A 15,250-nucleotide genomic window follows, 5' to 3' on the forward strand; every position below is an offset into this window, starting at 1 on the left:
GAAAACACGAGAAGCCCAAATGGTTGATGGAAACAGTACAGCCTGATTCCAATCTCAGCAGCCGAGGCCAGGAAGAAAGGGGGCAGCAGCTCCAAACGATTGCATTTATTATAAACAAGAGTACAGACCCCAGACTCAGAAACACAACAGATTCGACACTAAGACAGCTCTGGTGAAACAGTAATAGAGGGAGGAGGAACACCGAGGTATTCATGTCTGGGCCGGAGCTGCCATCCAGGGCCCCACACCCCACCTTTGGTCCAGATGGCCCCTTGGCCCAGGTGTCCCTGCTGCCAGAACACCCTGGACTGGGGTACCGGAGTTGCATATTCCATGAGGTTGGTGTCAGGGGAAGTAGGGACTCACAGTTGCCAGGTTGTCCATCTCCTCTGAGCCAATTTCCCTCCACCACCCTGGGGTTTCAGTCTCATATCAACTATCATGTTTTAAAACAGAAAACAGGCAAAATGTTTGGCTAAAATAAAATGAAAACACTGCAGGGAAGAGACCTGAGTGTGCTGGTGGACAGGAGCCCTGCTCACCTGTGGGAAGGGCAGGGCCAGCAAGGGCAGCAGAGCTCCCTGTGGGCAGCTAGGCTGTGTGTGGATGTGGCCCTCCAGGTAGTCCCAGGGAAGATGCAGGGACAGGGGACAGTCCAGGCAGACAACTGTCAGGTGAGTAGGGCTCTGCCTGAGGTGTTCTGGCATCAGGAGGCTGCCTGACCCCCAACAGGCATGACACAGGCTCCAGGGAGCAATGGAACATCTGCCTAAAGAATCAAAGCCCAACTTGGTCAGATCCCAAGCTTCGCCTGCATCACCTCAAGCAGCAGCTGGCTACGCTGCCAAAACCAGGACACATCTGCATCATACAGAAAGCTGCACCACCCTGGTGTGACAGGCCATACTTGGTCACCCTAGGGTAAGCTGGAGAAGAACTCCAGATGTTCCAGATGTGCCCTGGAGAACCCCCACCTCTCAGGGGCCACCTCACAGGGTGCCCCCACCACCCCATTCTTTGAGTTTGGCTTGAGATTTTAGGAAGCATAATTTCAGGTGAGGAAGAGAACAAAGTCTGGTCCCAGCCCACTCTGGCAAGGATCGTTCCCCACCTCGTCAGCATCAGAGGAAGCCACATATACAGGCAGGACACACACAGCACGCCTGGGACATAAGGAACCGTGCCTGCACACCACTCACACACAACATAACCAAGTGGCAGCCAGAGAGGCCAGGGGACGCTCAGAGGGCCGCCTTCGGGGCATCCATGTAGGCTGGGTTGTAAGGAGGCTGGCTGGCAGGGTAGGGCGCGGCTGCTCCTCCTGAAAGCAGAGAGGATCCTGGTTGGCTGTGAGCATGGTGGGCTGCCGTATGAGTGGCAGGCAAGCAGAAAGGGGCAGAGGCGTATTCAGTGATGTACTCTGGGATGGGTGCCCGAGGGATGCTGGCAGATAGGGAGTCAGGCAGGGCTAGAGTCAGCAGGGGCACTCACCAGCCAGGGTCTCGTGGTAGGCCGGCGGGCCCATGGGCTGGGCCGGGTAAGGTGGTGGGTACTGCATTGGGTAGGGTGCTGCTGGCATCCCTGGCTGAGGCGGCATGGTGTGATAGCCCTGGTAGCTTGGTCCAGGGTAGCTGGGCGGCACACTTGGAGGCTGAGGATAAGGGGCATGCACCACAGTGGTGGATGTGGTGGTGGTGACAACCGCTGCAAAGAGAATTCAGTGAGGACCCTCCTTCACCTCCCCAGGTCTTAGGGCCAGGCTTGCCACCCATCCCTCCAGCTTAGCCAAAGCAGGGCCTGGTCAGCTCCCCTTGCCATCCCAGGGGGTCATAGTGGAGCAGGGTAGGCACGCTTACGACGTGGTCGGCGGCACGTCTTGTACAGGCAGCAGCAGGAGCAGGTGAAGCAGATGATGATAGTGACGACAGACAGCACAAAGATGGTCAGGCCAACGGCCAAGGTTGCTCCGAACCTGCCAAAGAGCTGGATGTGACCTGGGGCCCCTCGACCCTCCCACCAGACCAGCATCCACACTCCACCCCTTCCCAGGGCACGCCCCTCTTGCCAGAAGGGGCCTGGGCAATACAGATACAGCTACTTCCTTGTCGGTGGCCTGCACCTGTTTCAATCTGTTTCCTCATGTGTAAACTGGGGTATATGTGAGTCTCTGTAACTGTCTCGCCCTGGGTCTGCCCCGCTTGTCCCACCCTCAGAGGCATGGGAGGAAGCTCAAGTCCCACCCCATACACATACATCTATCTTGTCCACCTCACAACCAAGTGATCAGGAGATGGGTATAGGGCACATGCCATAGTCAGGCACTGTGATTTGAGTCAAAAAACTTAACAGTGGGCAAGACAGCCAACCCTGGCCTCTGGGAGCCCACAGTCCAGTGTAGGAGGCAGAGAGTGAAGGTAAAATGGCTCAGGAAGCACGGGGTGAAGAGAGAGAGAAGCCCCAGGAGGGTAAGGCCAGTGTGGCCAGAACAGGAGGTCCCTAGTGTTCCCCTGCACTCCACGACAGCGCCAGGGCAGGGAGGCTGGCCCCTGAGTGATAAGGACAGTTGCCTCTGCCTGCAAGCTTGCTGTGTGCCAAGCACTGTGCCAGGGGTCACACACACCCCTAAGACCTCCCCTCTGACCTGCACAGCCACTTCTACAGGTGAAAGGGCCAAGAGCCAAGGGGAGGACACAGAGGCCTGGAGGCAGGAGGTCAGAGGGCCTGCCCTTTGAGAAAGCAAGCCGTGGGCTGGGAAGTTCACCAAAATTGACTTCTAGGTGGGGGCGGTGGCTCATGCCTATAATCCCAGCACTTTGGGAGGCTGAGGAGGGCGGATTACCTGAGGTCTGGAGTTCGAGACCAGCCTAGCCAACATGGTGAAACCCTCTCTCTACTAAAAACACAAAAATTAGCCAGGCACAGTGACGGGTGCCTGTAATCCCAGCTACTTGGGAGGCTGAGGCAGGAGAATTGCTTGAACCTGAGAGGCAGAGGTTGCAGTAAGCTGAGATCACGCCACTGCATACCAGCCTGGAGACAGGAGCAAAACTCTGTCTCAAAAAAAAAAACCTGACTTCCAAGCACAGACAGAGCCCCTTGCTAGCCACCCTGCCGTGTTTGCAGAGGCCAAGCTTCATTCTTCTCTTTTTCTATTTATTTTTTGAGACAGGGTCTCGCTCTGCCGCCCAGGTTGGAGTGTGGTGTGATCACAGTTCACTGCAGCCTCTACCTCCCAGGCTGAAGTGATTCTCCCACCTCAGCCTCCCCAGTAGCTGGAACCACAGGCATGCACTACCACATTTATTTTTGTAGAGACAGGGGTCTCACTATGTTACCTAACTGGTTTCCAACTCCTGGCGTCAAGATATCTTCCCTCCTCGGCCTCTCAAAGTGCTGGGATTAAAACTGTCATCGTGGCCGGCCAGGCACTGTGACTCATGCCTATAATCCCAGCACTTTGGGAGGCCGAGGTGGGTGGATCACGAGCTTAGGAGTTTGAGACCAGCCTGGCCAACATGGCGAAACCCCGTCTCTACTAAAAATACAAAAATTAGCCGGTCATGGTGGTGCACGCCTGTAATTCCAGCTACTCAGGAGGCTGAGGCAGGAGAATCGCTTAAATCTGGAAGGTGGAGGTTGTAGTGAACCAAGATCGCACCACTGCATTCCAGCCTGGGAGACAGAGTGAGACTCTGTCTCAAAAAAAAAAGAAAAAAGAAAAACAAAAAACAAAAAAAAAACTGTTAGCCTGACATTTTGTGCTGGATGATAAAATATTTTAAAAAATAAAAAACAGGGGCCGGGCACGGTGGCTCAAGCCTGTAATCCCAGCACTTTGGGAGGCTGAGATGGGCAGATCACGAGGTCAGGAGATCGAGACCATCCTGGCTAACCCGGTGAAACCCTGTCTCTACTAAAAAATACAAAAAACTAGCCAGGCGAGGTGGCAGGCGCCTGTAGTCCCAGCTACTCAGAATGACATAAACGCCGGGAGACGGAGCTTGCAGTGAGCTGAGATCCAGCCACTGCACTCCAGCCTGGGCAACAGAGCGAGATTCCGTCTCAAAAAATAAATAAATAAATAAATAACAGCTGGGCACGGTGGCTCACACCTATAATCCCAGCACTTTGGGAGGCCGAGGCAGGCGGATCACCTGAGAGCTGGAGTTCGAGGAAGTACAAAAAAATTTAGCCGGGGCCGGGCGCGGTGGCTCAAGCCTGTAATCCCAGCACTTTGGGAGGCCGAGACGGGCGGATCACGAGGTCAGGAGATCGAGACCATCCTGGCTAATACGGTGAAACCCTGTCTCTACTTAAAAAAAAATACCAAAAACTAGCCGGGCGACGAGGCGGGCGCCTGTAGTCCCAGCTACTCGGGAGGCTGAGGCAGGAGAATGGCGTAAACCCGGGAGGCGGAGCTTGCAGTGAGCTGAGATCCGGCCACTGCACTCCAGCCTGGGTGGCAGAGCAAGACTCCGTCTCAAAAAAAAAAAAAAAAAAATTTAGCCGGGCATGATGGCGGGTGCTTACAATCCCAGCTACTTGGGAGGCTTATGCAGGAGAATCTCTTGAACCTGGGGAGGCAGAAATTCCAGTAGGCCGAGATCACACCATTGCACTCCAGCCTAGTCAACAAAAGCGAAACTCTGTCTCAAAAAAGTAAATAAATAAAAAATAAAAATAAAAAACTAGCCAGGTGCGGTGGTTCACACCCTTGATCCCAACACTTTGAGAGGCTGAGGTGGGCATATCGCTCGAGGTCAGGAGTTCTAGACTACCCTGGCCAAATGGTGAAACTCTGACTCTACTAAAAATACAAAAATTAGCCGGGCGTAGTGGCACAAGACTGTAGTCCCAGCTACTCAGGAGGCTGAGGCAGGAGAATCGCTTGAACCCAGGAGGCAGAGGTTGCAGTGAGCTGAGATGGTGCCACTGCACTCCAGCGTGAGCAACAGAAGGAGACTCCATCTCAAAAAATTAAAAAATAAAATAAATAGCCCAGGAGCAGTGGTTCATGCCTGTAATCCTAACACTTTGGGAGGCCAAGGCAGTCGCCTGGGGTCAGGAATTTTGAGACCAGCCTGGGCAACATAGTGAAACCCCGTCTGTACTAAAATACAAAAAAAAAAAGAATTAGCCGGGGTGGTGGTACGTGCCTGTAGTTCCAGCTACTCTGGAGGCTGAGGCAGGAGAATCACATGAACCCACGAGGCAGAGGTTGCAGTGATCCGAGATTGCGCCACTGCACTCCAGCCTGGGTAACAGAGCGAGACTCCATCTCCAAAAAAATAAAAAATAGTAAGTTTTTAAAAAGGTGTCAGCCACCATGCCCAACCCAAGCTTTATTCTAACAAAAGGCAAATGCTTGGTAACTGCATCAAACGCATTCAAAAACTCCAGAGCTGTAGGGCATCCCCTCAGCCTCTGCCCCACAGAGGCCCAAGGAGGGTGTGGGTCCCCCCCTTCCCCCCCCTGGGGCTGCACAACTTCAGCAGGGCCCCACAACACAGCCCAGGGACAGAGCTAAAGACTCCAGGCTCAAAAGCACCCCTCAGGACTCTCAAAGCAGGAGCCATCAGCCCCAAGCCGTCCAGGACAAGGTCCTAAGACAGGACCAGCAAACTATAGGTGTCTTCCTGCCCAACCAGAGGCAGGAATGGAGAAACGCACAAACATTCACAGGCCATCAATGACACGCGACCGCAAGGCCGTTATCATCCCTCCAGAGCTCTCTCAGTGTCTGTCTCTCACACACACACACGCAGCATGGGGCCCAAGCTCACCCCATATTAGCCTCTGCCTTCACCCAGAGGCCTCCTGTACCCCTGGGCTTCCCCTCTTCCCATCGTGGGCCACTCAGTTTCAACTTCCTCCCCTTTTGGAGAAAAGGAAAGCAAATCTCCTCCAGATGACGTCGGCCACAGGAAGCCCAGACGCAAGGCCCCGTTCCACCCTCTTAAAGACACAGGATGGCCCCACCCAGTAGCGGGCTAGCAGCCAAGGAGCCAAGGGGTGGGGGCCGGAGAGGAGGGGAAGCAGAGGTGCCCCAGCTGCCTCCCAGAGCTGCCTCTCTGAGCGGAGCCTGCGGGGCCTGGCCTCAGAATGCAGCCTGGCCACTAGGGAGTCCAAGAGCCACCCCAGCCTCTGTGGGCCCCAACCACACTCTAGCTCAGCAGCACCCCCACCCCCACTTCCACCTAACCCACCGGCCCTGTTCCACCAGCCTCCAGGAGGAGCTTCTGCATCCATCTAGGCCTAGAGGACGACCCTGGGGCCCTGACTGACACACCACAGCGAGCAAAGTCCAGCCTATCCCTTCAGCTCCTCCTCTCCCACCACCACTCTCTCCAGTCTGTCTCCTCTGTTCTCCGGCCACCCTGCAGGGTCCATCATGTCACCCCCTACTCCAACGCCAGCTATGGCTCCTGTAGCTCTTGGGATTACAAAGGAATTTGCTTTATAATTACAAGTTAAACTAAGTGTGTGTATCTGTGCTTTCCTGCATATGTATTATAGTTGACGATAAAAGAAGAAAAGAGGCCATGTGCTGTGGCTCACACCTGTAATCCCAGTACTTTGGGAGGCCGAGGCCTTTGGGAAGCTTGAGCCCAGGAGTTCGAGACCAGCCTGAGCAACATGGCAAAACTCCGTCTTTACCTATCAAAAAAATCAAAAATTAGCCAGGCATGGTGGCACACACCTGTCATCCCAGCTACTCAGGAGGCTTGCCCCTGCCTGGGAGACTGAGTGAGAATCTGTCAAAAAAAAAAGAAGAAGAAGAAGAAGAAGAAGAAAAAGAAGGAGAAGGAGAAGAAAGAAGGAAGAAGAAGAAGGAGGAGAAGGAGAAGGAGAAGAAGAAGAGGAGGAGGAGGAAGAGGAAGAGGAAGAAGGAGAAGGAGAAGGAGAAGAAGAGAAAAATCTGGGATTTATCTCACCAGACACTGAAACTTATAATAAAGGAAATTTTATTTATTTTTTTTTTGAGGCGGGATCTCACTTTGTTGCCCAGGCTGGAGTGCAGTGGCACAATCACAGCTCACTGCAGCCTCAAACTCCCAGGCTCAAGTGATCCTTCCACCTCAGTCCCCCAAGTAGCTGGAACCACAGGCACGCACCACCACACTCGGCTATTTTTTTTATTTTTTGTAGAGACAGGGTCTCACTGTGTTGCCCAGGCTAGATTTTAATATTTAATTAAAAATTTATTTTATTTTTTTGAGACAGAGTCTTTCTCTGTCATCCAGGCTGGAGTGCAGTGGTGTGATCTCAGCTCACTGCAACCTCCGCCTCCCAGGTTTCAAATGATTCTCGTGCCTCAGCCTCCAGAGAAACTGGAACTACAGGCATGCGCCACCACACCTGGCTAATTTGTGTATTTTTAGTAGAGATGGGGCTTTACCATGTTGGCCAGGCTGGTCTCCAACTCCTGACCTCAGGTGATCTGCCCACCTTGGCCTCCCAAAGTGCTGGGATTATAGGCATGAGTCACCGTGCCCGACCTTTAATTAACATTTTAAATAAAATAAAACTCCCTATTAGGCCCACAAAGCCATGTGTGGTCTGGAACTGCCCCCTCTCCTTCAACCTCTGTGCTCATCCCCCTCCTTTCAGCTTTGAAAGCACCATGCTGTGTCGTACTCAAGGCCTTTGCACATGCAGATCCTCCTGCCAGCTCAGCCCTTTCCTCCTTTCATCTCAGCCACACCTAACTCATTTCTGCCTATCCCTCAGGCCTCAGCTCAAAGTGTCACTGGAGCACCTTCCTCACCACGCAGAAGAGGCCAGGCCCCTCAGCACATGCCCACATGGAATTAAATTCCTTTCCACCTCAGTTCATGAACAGACACTCTTTTGTATGTGAGCATTTAATCAACTACATCTTGTCCCTGCTTTGTACCATTATCATCCAATACAGCTTTCGGCCACCACTGTATTTCCAGTGCCTACCATATGGTGAGTGCTCAATAAAAAATTTATTTTAAACAATCTTGTGAATGAATCAATAAATATCGGACGGGTAAATGAATAAATTCACTCAGGGACCCCATTGGTAGCTCCTGGCAGGACACCCAGGCATGGTAACCTTAGAAAACCAAGCAAATTCAAGGGGTGGTTGCAGAGTGGGCCTAGGGTCCAAGGCCACACGTGGCTACAGTACCAAAGGAACCACGCCTCTGAGAGAAAGGAAAGGGGTCTCCAAAGGCCTCAAGGCTAGGGCCAAGCTCAAAAGGCAGAGTCAGCCCAAGCAGGAGAGAACAGAAGGCAGAGGAGCAGCCACCCTGGCAGGGAGTTCAAGCAGGATTGTAGGGTCTGGGGAGAATTGGGTGGCCTGCAAGAAATGGAAGGCTCCAAACCTTAGACTGTGAATGTCATGCGTGTCCGTGTGAAGAGACCATCAAACAGGCTTTGTGTGAGCAACATGGCTGTTTATTTCACCTGGGTACAGGTGGGCTGAGTCCGAAAAGAGAGTCAGCAAAGGGAGATAAGTGTGGGGCTGTTTTATAGGATTTGGGTAGGTAAAGGAAAATTACAGTCAAAGGGGGGTTGTTCTCTGGCGGGCAGGAGTAGGGGTTACAAGGTGCTCAGTGGGGGAGCTTTTTGAGCCAAGATGAGCCAGGAAAAGGAATTTCACAAGATAATATCATCGCTTAAGGCAAGGACCGGCCATTTTCACTTCTTTTGTGGTGGAATGTTATCAGTTAAGGCGAGGTAGGGCATTTGCACTTCTTTTGTGATTCTTCAGTTACTTCAGGCCATCTGGGCGTATACGTGCAAGTCACAGGGGATGCGATGGCTTGGCGTGGGCTCAGAGGCCTGACAGTGAACAGGCTGGCTCTGGACCTGGGATACCTACACTACCCCCATGGTGTCAGCAAGGCCCCAGACAGGCTGTACCACAGAGGGCCTGAGAACCACAAAAAGGACACTTTGAGGGCTGGGAGGTAGCACAGGGGCTGTGGCCACACCTTGCCTAATGGGCCTCTCTCCCTTTCCCCTGCACTGTGGCAGTGGAGTCATGGCAGAGGGTCAATGGTGGCCTCCTTGGGGTATGCAGCCAGAGCTTCTGCCACTCGGTGCTTAGAAACCCAACAGTCTTGCCCGACAGTCCCGTGAGTGCAAGGAGCTGGGAAGAGGACATGAGGGCAGGACCCAAAACAACCAGGAGACTAAGGAAGCTCTAGGGAGTGAACAAGCCATGAATGGCTGGAGCCACTCACCATTAAACAGAGATTCACTTGCCAAAGTCTAGGGGGCAGAAGACCTGGGCCAACCCTGAGCCCACAAACAGGGCCACACTATAACCCCTGCCATGGATGGCATCCTCCTGCGGCAGGGGTTCTGGGCCAGGCATATGTGGACCCATCTGAATCCAGGCTCCAGCCTGCTGCCTCATGCCTAGGAAAGTCAAAAAGTAGCCCAGGTCAGGCATGGTGGCTCATGCCTGTAATCCCAGCATTTTGGGAGGCTGAGGCGGGCAAATCACGAAGTCAGGAGCTCGAGACCAGTCTGGCCAACATGGTGAAACCCCATCTCTACTCAAAATACAAAAATTAGCCGGGCATGGTGGCCGGCACCTGTAATCCCAGCTACTCAGGAAGCTGAGGCAGGAGAATCGCTTGAACCCAGGAGGCGGAGGTTGCAGTGAGCAGAGATTGTGCCACTGCACTCCAGCCTGGGCAACAGGAGAGACGCTCCATCTCAAAAAACAAAGTAGCCCAGAAGGAGACAGCCAGAGGTAAGGGTCCCAAAATAAGAAGAGGAGGAGGGGTCAGTGGCAGGGAGTGGGGCAGAGCTGGGGTGGGGCCCCTGGCCTGGGGTCTTTCCCCTGCCTGGCTTCTCTTGAGCTCCTGGCCATAGCCTTGACAGCAGTGGCCAGACCTTCACCAAGGAGCCAACTCTCCAGTGGACAAACAGTGCTCTTGGCCAAGTAGGCAGCACACGTATGCCCAGCAGAAGATGTCTCCTTGGGAGCCAGACAGGCAGCCACCTGAGAGTGTTCAACAGTGAGGAGTCATTCTCCCCCCAGCACCCACTTATTTTGCTCCTGCACCTTTATAAAGCAGGTCCTAGGCATGAGCTGGGACTCAGAACAAAGCAGAGGACAAGGGATGACATGAGGTGTGGGATGGGGAGCATCACTACAGTCACCTGCTCTTCTCAGTGCATGGGCAAAATAGCCTGGGGCAGGAGGCAGCAGGGCGCACCAAGCACACAGCACACGAGGCCCAGTGCCGTGCACACCACGGCAGCGGCTGGGCTAACAGAACAGGTCCCACACGCATACCCTGGGGAGTAAGAAGTGCAGCTGAGCTGGCCCCAGTCACCTCCCTGCGGCCACAACCCCAGGAAGCCACTCCTCTTCCTATGCCCCTCTGGGAACTTGTTCTGCACTGTCTCCTCCTTGCTGTCCCAGCTCAAATCGCTACCATTAGAAGAAAAAACACACACACACCACAGAAAACCCTTCACATGGATTCTCCAGCAACCTTTTTTCTTGTTTTTTTTTTTTTTTTTTTTGAGACGGAGTCTTGCTCTGTCGCCCAGGCTGGAGTGCAGTGGCCGGATCTCAGCTCATTGCAAGCTCCGCCTCCCGGGTTCACGCTATTCTCCTGCCTCAGCCTCCGGAGTAGCTGGGACTACAGGCACCCGCCACCTCGCCCGGCTAGTTTTTTTGTATTTTTTAGTAGAGATGGGGTTTCACCGTGTTAGCCAGGATGGTCTCGATCTCCTGACCTCGTGATCCGCCCGTCTCGGCCTCCCAAAGTGCTGGGATTACAGGCTTGAGCCACCGCGCCCGGCCTTTTTGTTGTTGTTTTTGAGATGGACTCTTACTCTGTCGCCCAGGCCGGAGTGCAGTGGCGTGATCTCGGCTCACCGCAACCTTTGCCTCCTGGGTTCAAGTGATTCTCCTGCCTCAGCCTACAGAGTAGTTGGAATTACAGGCACCTGCCAACATGCCCGGCTAATTTTTGTATTTTTAGTAGAGACAGGGTTTCACCATGTTGGCCAGGCTGGTCTTGAACACCTGGCCTCAGGTGATTTGTCCGTGTCAGCCTCCTAAAGTGCTGGGATTATAGGCATTAGCCACCACGCCCGGCCTCCTTTAAAAAAACAAAACAAACAAACAAAAAAAAAACCACGGAGTCTCTCTATGTCGCCCAGGCTGGACTGCAGGGATTACTCCCAGGCAGGATCATAGCTCACTGTACCCCTGAACTCCTGGCCTCCAGTGATCCTCCTGCCTCAGCCTCCCAAGTAGCTGGGACTACAGGAGTATGGCACTGTGCCCAGCTTCAATGCCTGTCTTACTCCTCATCCATTCACAGCCAAAACTCTCCAAGGAGTTGCCTGCGACCAGCATACAATTTTCAACCGCTCTTCAGTCTGCTCCACTGCCTGGCTCTTGCCCAGGGTGCCATGGACTCCATGGTATGAAATCTCCATTCCACAGTGCACTTCACCGCAAGCCTGCCCTTGTCCAGCGTCCAGCCCCAGGTCCTTCCCACTCCCTCCACACCCTCCCTTGAGGGAGCTGCTGAATATATGTCTCCATCCTCACCTCTCCCCTCCAAGCTCTGGCTCTCTCTGGCCTCCAGTGCCTATGGCCAGGATGCCGCCTAAGGCCATCTCCTACAGAAACGACTTCCCACCTCCCACACCCGCCCCATCTGCTCTTTCCATCTTCCACAGAGCAGCCAGTGTGGTCTTCCTAAAACACCATTCAGTCCCCAGCGCTCCCAGGACCCTCCGTGATGCCCACTGTCCTCAGGACGAGGCCCACTCCTGGACTGCCTCCAGGCCCACACAGGCTGGGCGTAGGCATCTCCCATGGGGCCATCTGAAAGCCCACGATCCTGGGCCTCAGGGCAGGACAGCCAGCCGCTTCTGGGCTCCTGGACACGGAGGGGAAGGCCTGTAGAGATCTCAGGCTCCAACCAGCCCTGAGGTGTTGAGGAGGGGCACACCTGCACTTCTTCCCCTCCTCCACGCACAGGAACCCTGCCCTGATTCTGCTGTAGCCAGTGAGGCCCCCACCTGCCTGGGCCTACAGGATGGGATGGGGCAAAACAAGAACCCAAGCCCCCCACCCAGGCCCAGAGCCCAAGGTCTCTTCCTCCAAAGGGGCAACCCTGCCCTCCTGGGCAGACCTTTTCTTTAAATGGCTTCTAGATCCACCAGGGCAGGGGGGAGACACCAAGTGGAACAGACCCAGCCAGCAAAGCCCACCCTAGTGGCTGCACACCCATTCCACCTCCAGGAAGATGTCACAACTCCTGTTACCGTGGCAATAACACAGGCCGGAGCCCAGCAAGGGGATTGGGGCTTGGGGGCTGGGGTTGCTCCTTGGTTCCCTGAGAGAAGAGTCCTGACACAGTAACCACGACCCACAAAGCTTGACACAAACTGTGGCGTCATTGGTTGTCCCAGGACCTCTCCCCACCGTTATCACCCCACTACCATACGCTTGCCAGCACCATCACCCCATCACCATCATCCTTGTCACCAATGCCCAACCGCAATATACCCACCCCCATCTACCATCATCGCATGCCCAGCACAGCCCCTTCTCTGTCACTTCTGCCCCCATTGGGACCCATCAGTCATCCGCTGACTCAACCCAGCATCTAGGTCAATGTGACCCCGATTCCTGGCCCTTCAACTGTCAACCTGTGACCGCAGTCACCCCCGTCCCCACCACCCCAGCACGCTAATGAAGACACCTTCACAACATAAGGAGCAAGTGTCCTTGCAGTCAGATATGGTGATAGCTTCTTGGGCTCCATCCCAATGACCGAATCATCCCAGTCCCCCAGATGCACGCTGGCCCCCACTTAGTCCTTTTGTCACCTTTGCCAGGAAGATGCACCCAGCCTGCAGGCTTTACTTACCCTAACATGGGGTCGCTGTAGCCAGGGCGAAACCTCAGCGATGAGCCCAGCTGCTCCACCGGCTCTACACTGGCGGGCACACTGCCAACAGGAAACCTCATGATCAGCACAATGAAACCCCACTGAGCACGCCAGCACAAACACTACCTTAGGGCACCATAAAACGTGCGCAGAAGCTACTATGAACCGGTGGCTTCAATGGCGTTCCAGAGATGGACTCTGCCCACACTGGGATCTCACAGCACAAAGCCACACGTCCTCTCAGGTGTCCACCGGACTGTCTCCAGGAGAGAACATATGTTAGGCCACAAAACAAATCTCAGCAGATTTTAGAAGACAGATGCCATACAAAGGATCTTCTCTGACACAACAGGATGAAGTTACAAATCAGTAACTACATTGCCACAAAGTTTATTATTATTATTATTTTTTTTTTTTTTGAGAAGGAGCCTTGTTCTGTCGCCTAGGCTGGAATGCAGTGGCATGATCTTGGCTCACTGCAACCTCCGCCTCCCGGGTTCAAGTGATTCTCCTGCCTCACCCTCCTGAGTAGCTGGGATTACAGGCACCCACCACCTTGCCCAGCTAATTTGTGTATTTTTAGTAGAGACAGTGTTTCACCATACTGGCCAGGCTGGTCTCGAACTCCTGACCTCGTGATCTGCCCGCCTTGGCCTCCCAAAGTGCTGGGATTACAGGCGTGAGTCACTGCACCTGGCCTACATTGCCACAAAGTTTTTTTTAAAAAGCACTAAAAAAAAAAAAAAAAAAAAAAAAACCTTGGGAAACTAAGAAAGTACAAAAAAAAAAAAGCAAAATAAAACCAAAACTCTTGAGTTGTATTGTGTTAAATAAGAACTCATACAGGATACTGACCTAGAAGGGGAGATACCATGATCACAAAGAAGTAAAAAGGAGGCCGGGCGCGGTGGCTCAAGCCTGTAATCCCAGCACTTTGGGAGGCCAAGACGGGTGGATCACGAGGTCAGGAGATCGAGACCATCTTGGCTAACCCGGTGAAACCCCGTCTCTACCAAAAAATACAAAAAACTAGCCGGGCGAGGTGGCGGGCGCCTGTAGTCCCAACTACTCAGGAGGCTGAGGCAGGAGAATGGCATAAACCCGGGAGGCAGAGCTTGCTGTGAGCTGAGATCCGGCCACTGCACCCCAGCCTGGGCGACAGAGTGAGACTCCATCTCAAAAAAAAAAAAAAAAAAAAAAAGAAGTAAGAAAGGAAATTAACAAGTATGTAGAACTGAGTGATGAAAATACATCAAAATTTGTGAAACACAGATAAAATAGTTCTTAGTGGGAGATTTATATCTTTAATAGAACTTACCAGGAAATGGGGAGGCCGAGGAGGGTGGATCACAAGGTCAGGAGTTCAAGACTAGCCTGTCCAGGAGGGTGAAACCCCATCTCTACTAAAAATACAAAAATTAGCCAGGCACAGTGGCATGCACCTGTAATCCCAGCTACTCAGGAGGCTGAGGCAGGAGAATCGCTTGAACCCAGGACATTGCAGTAAGCCGAGATCACGTCACTGTACTCTAGCCTGGGAGACACAGCAAGACTCCATCTCAAAAATAATAATAATAATCTATCAGGAAATAGGAATGGTTAAAAATAAATGATATGGGCCGGTGAAGTGACTCACGCCTGTAATCCCAGTGCTTTGGGAGACCGAGGCAGGCAGATCACCTGAGGTCAGGAGTTCGAGACTAGCCTGGCCAACATGGTAAAACCCCATCTCAACTAAAAATACAAAAATTAGCCAGGCGTGGTGGCGGGCACCTGTAATTCCAGCTACTCTGGAGGATGAGGCAGGAGAATCGCTTGGACCCAGATGGTGGAGGCTGCAGTGAGCCGAGATCATGCCATTGCAGTCCAGCCTGGGCAACAAGAGGGAGATTCCATCTCAAAAATAATAAATAGGCCTGGCGCGGTGGCTCAAGCCTGTAGTCCCAGCACTTTGGGAGGCCAAGACGGGTGGATCACGAGGTCAGGAGATCGAGACCATCTTGGCTAACCCGGTGAAACCCCGTCTCTACCAAAAAATACAAAAAACTAGCCGGGCGAGGTGGCGGGCGCCTGTAGTCCCAACTACTCAGGAGGCTGAGGCAGGAGAATGGCGTAAACCGGGAGGCAGAGCTTGCTGTGAGCTGAGATCCGGCCACTGCACCCCAGCCTGGGCGACAGAGTGAGACTCCATCTCAAAAAAAAAAAAAAAAAAAAAGAAGTAAGAAAGGAAATTAACAAGTATGTAGAACTGAGTGATGAAAATACATCAAAATTTGTGAAACACAGATAAAATAGTTCTTAGTGGGAGATTTATATCTTTAATAGAACTTACCAGGAAA

At 53.1% G+C, this 15,250-nt stretch overlaps 1 protein-coding gene across 3 annotated transcripts in view; it reads right to left on the bottom strand.

Moving 5' to 3' along the window:
* Positions 1-90: 90 nt before the first annotated feature.
* The window catches only part of SHISA5 (shisa family member 5), a 40,742-nt gene continuing 25,582 nt past the window's right edge, over positions 91-15,250 (bottom strand). Inside the window, exons 3-6 of one of the 3 annotated variants that reach the window (XM_033206307.1) lie at positions 12,891-12,971; positions 1,857-1,972; positions 1,492-1,704; positions 91-1,321 (exon numbers count right to left, since the gene is read on the bottom strand). In XM_033206307.1, coding sequence (XP_033062198.1) covers positions 1,242-1,321; positions 1,492-1,704; positions 1,857-1,972; positions 12,891-12,971 — 490 coding nt within the window. In that variant the 3' untranslated portion in view covers positions 91-1,241. Of the gene's footprint in view, positions 1,324-1,490; positions 1,705-1,856; positions 1,973-5,783; positions 6,102-12,890; positions 12,972-15,250 lie in introns of those variants that run through there. The other 2 variants (XM_033206325.1, XM_033206315.1) reach the window with 2 other exon arrangements.

The sequence above is a fragment of the Trachypithecus francoisi genome, unplaced genomic scaffold (assembly GCF_009764315.1).
Source record: "Trachypithecus francoisi isolate TF-2019V2 unplaced genomic scaffold, Tfra_2.0 Lachesis_group0, whole genome shotgun sequence".
In the NCBI taxonomy this organism is placed as follows: Eukaryota; Metazoa; Chordata; class Mammalia; order Primates; family Cercopithecidae; genus Trachypithecus; species Trachypithecus francoisi.